The sequence below is a fragment of the Microtus oregoni genome, unplaced genomic scaffold (assembly GCF_018167655.1).
Source record: "Microtus oregoni isolate MIOR12 unplaced genomic scaffold, Mior012 000000F_ref0000247, whole genome shotgun sequence".
In the NCBI taxonomy this organism is placed as follows: Eukaryota; Metazoa; Chordata; class Mammalia; order Rodentia; family Cricetidae; genus Microtus; species Microtus oregoni.
Genome location: NW_024543059.1, coordinates 42508010 through 42511166, shown reverse-complemented (window position 1 = coordinate 42511166; position 3157 = coordinate 42508010). Strand labels below are relative to the sequence as shown.

Sequence of the window (3157 nt, the reverse complement as noted above, 5' to 3'; positions counted from 1 at the left end):
CCTGGGGACCCCAAGCTCCGCCCTGCTGCACTCCTATTGGTTTGGGGCGCCCCCGCCCCCAGTCTCCCTTTCCAGCTCCCGGGCTTTTAGGCTACCCTGAATAAATAGTCCAGGGCGCCTGGCGAGAAGCTAGGGACGGAAAAAGTCCCAGGACGATCGCTTTCTTCGTCGCAACTCCTACGGGACAGGACAGGCAGGGGAGGTAGAGGACAGCCGGTGTGCATTCCAACCCTCAGTATTTTGTCATTGTCAGGGTTCAGGAGTGACAGAAAGTTAAGGTGACTCTTGAGGATTGGGTTGAACGAGAGGCAGGACCGAGAAGTCTAGGAGCTAGGATATGGAGCTACTGTCGCCGCCACTCCGGGACGTAGACTTGACAGGCCCCGACGGCTCTCTCTGCTCCTTTGCCACAGCCGACGACTTCTATGATGACCCGTGTTTCGACTCACCGGACCTGCGCTTTTTCGAGGACCTGGACCCGCGTCTGGTGCACGTGGGGACCCTCCTGAAACCGGAGGAGCATACACACTTCCCCACCGCTGTGCACCCAGGCCCTGGCGCTCGCGAGGATGAGCATGTGCGCGCGCCCAGCGGGCACCACCAGGCTGGGCGCTGCTTACTGTGGGCATGCAAGGCGTGCAAGCGCAAGACCACCAATGCTGATCGCCGTAAGGCCGCCACCATGCGCGAGCGGCGCCGCCTGAGCAAAGTGAACGAAGCCTTCGAGACGCTCAAGCGCTGCACGTCCAGCAACCCGAACCAGCGGCTGCCCAAGGTGGAGATTTTGCGCAATGCCATCCGCTACATTGAAGGCTTGCAGGCTCTGCTGCGCGACCAGGACGCAGCACCACCTGGGGCCGCTGCTTTCTACTCGCCCGGTCCGCTGCCCCCAGGCCGAGGCAGTGAGCACTACAGTGGCGACTCGGATGCTTCCAGCCCGCGTTCCAACTGCTCGGACGGCATGGTAAGGCCAGGGACACAGAAGGACAAGTACAGGCGACACCTGGGGTATCTGCAATGCGTTTCAGAGGCCCTTGGGGTCGGGGGAGTCCTTTAGACACAGGTGTCCCTGGCATCTGTCACTGGGGTCTGTTTGGAGACCCTGAGCATCTGCGATTTGCCCAGTTGGGGATGCATGCCATCAGAACACTGCTGCGCAGACACCAGGACATACGTTTCCTTCTCAATTCCTTATTACCCGAGTCCAGATTTTTGTTCCTGGGTGACCATCCAGGATCAGTTTGACCCAGCTCCTGTCTCCTAACTAGGGCTGACCCAGTCCTGTAAGCCACAGCTAGGGGAGTGAGGGAGGGGCGGTGACAAGGAGTAGTGTTCCAGCCGCCCCACGGGTCTGACTCGGGCATTCTTGCTATTCACAGATGGATTACAGCGGCCCCCCGGGTGGGTCCCGGCGGACAACCGGGTATGATGCCGCCTACTACAACGAGGCGTCCAGCGGTGCGTATTCTCAGCTGCTCCCAGCTAGCAGGCATTCATTGGCCTTCCGTGTTCCCCTTGAAGACGTCCTCGCTCCCCAGGCTTAATAGTACTCCTTCCTTTCCTCTTCTCCAGACACACTTGTATCTTGGGACGACGGGGCCAGGCGTGTTGGTGGTGTTTGGGGCAGTAAACAACTACAACGTGCACCTTCCTCTTCTTTCTCCTTGTAGTCTAGCAAGTCCTTAGTTTCCCTTCTGCTTCAAAGCTCTGTGCTGGGCTGGGGTAAGAGGCTTGAAGGGACTCCAGCTTGCATTACTAATCTTCCCCTCCCCTACAGAATCCAGGCCAGGGAAGAGTGTTGCAGTATCAAGCCTCGACTGCCTATCCAGCATCGTCGAGCGCATCTCCACAGACAGCCCCGCCGCGCCTGCGCTGCTGTTGGCAGATGCACCACCAGAATCTCCTCCAGGTCCTCCGGAGGGTGCATCACCAAGCGACACAGAACACGGGGTCCAGACCCCTTCCCCTGACGCCACCTCGCAGTGTCCTGTAGGCGTGAACCCCAATCCGATTTACCAGGTGCTTTGAAGGGCCGGCTGCGGCAAGAGAGGACGCACCGCCTACACTCCGGGGTCCCTAGGGTCCTTCACGCTCAAAAGATGAAGTTTAAATGACACTCTTCCCAACTGTCCTTTCAAAGTCACACATTCAGAGGCTGGAGATGGGCGGAGCAGAAGTCTGTCCCACATCGGTCCCCAAGGAAAGGATGCTGTCCATTTGACGTTGTTTGTTTTGTTTTATTTTGTTTTGTTTCGTGCGACTCACAGAGACTCGCTGTCCCTCAGGGGGCCAGAGCTGATCCTTGAACAGCCAGGCCTTCTTCCTCTTCCTCACTACTCCTCACGCAGGGGTGAGCCCCTCACACCTAAGCCCTGCCCTCCACATCCCGGTTGTTGGTGGAGACAGGATCCCTACTTTCCGGAGGTCTCCTGACACCCAGTCTTTCCCACAGCCTGCTGAGGCCGCTCCAGTCCCGTGTGTAACAGGTGTAACCATATCCCACCCTTCCCTGTCCCAAGCGCGGTTCAGGACCACTTATTTTTTTTTATATAAGACTTGTGTAATCTATTCGTGTAAATAAGAGTTGCTTGGCCAGAGTCAGAGCCCCCTGGCTGTATTTATCTCTGAGGCATGCTGTGTAGTGAAACAGAACTTTGTATGTTTATTCCTCTGGTGGGAGAGTCTCAGGACTCACTCGCTCATGTGTTGGAAATAAAGACGCTAATTTATACATCAGTGACTCTGGCTTTTTCTAGGCAAGCCAAGGGGATCAATAAGAAACAATACAATCTGGGCGAGCTGTGTCGCAGCGACCCCTGTAGGCGGCGTAAGGATAGCAAAGACACTGGATGGTGCTAGATTACTAAGGAGGGCTAGGCCTGCCTGTAAGCAGCAGGTCACACCCCACGCAAGGAAAACAGAGGTTCTAGTGGAACGATGCACAGGTTAATGTTAGTTTAAATATAAAAAGCCGGATGTGCTCATCTCTGCAATCTCAGCACTGGGAGGGCTGAGGCAGGAGGATGGATGCAGGCCTAGTTATAAAGTAGAGATCTTGCTCCAAAACAAGCTTTTTAAAGGAAAAATTAAAAGTCATGTTGAGGGAGGTAGTCCAGTTGGTAGAGCACTTGCCTAGCATGCATAAAACCCTGGGTTC

General features: G+C 56.0%; 1 protein-coding gene across 1 annotated transcript; it reads left to right on the top strand.

Annotated features, from left to right (window-relative positions):
* Positions 1-337: 337 nt before the first annotated feature.
* Positions 338-2028, top strand: Myod1 (myogenic differentiation 1). Its single transcript, XM_041635918.1, has 3 exons — positions 338-964; positions 1380-1458; positions 1778-2028. Exons 1-3 carry the CDS (start codon positions 338-340, stop codon positions 2026-2028), a joined length of 957 nt encoding a protein of 318 aa, XP_041491852.1.
* The last annotated feature ends 1129 nt before the right edge of the window (positions 2029-3157 follow it).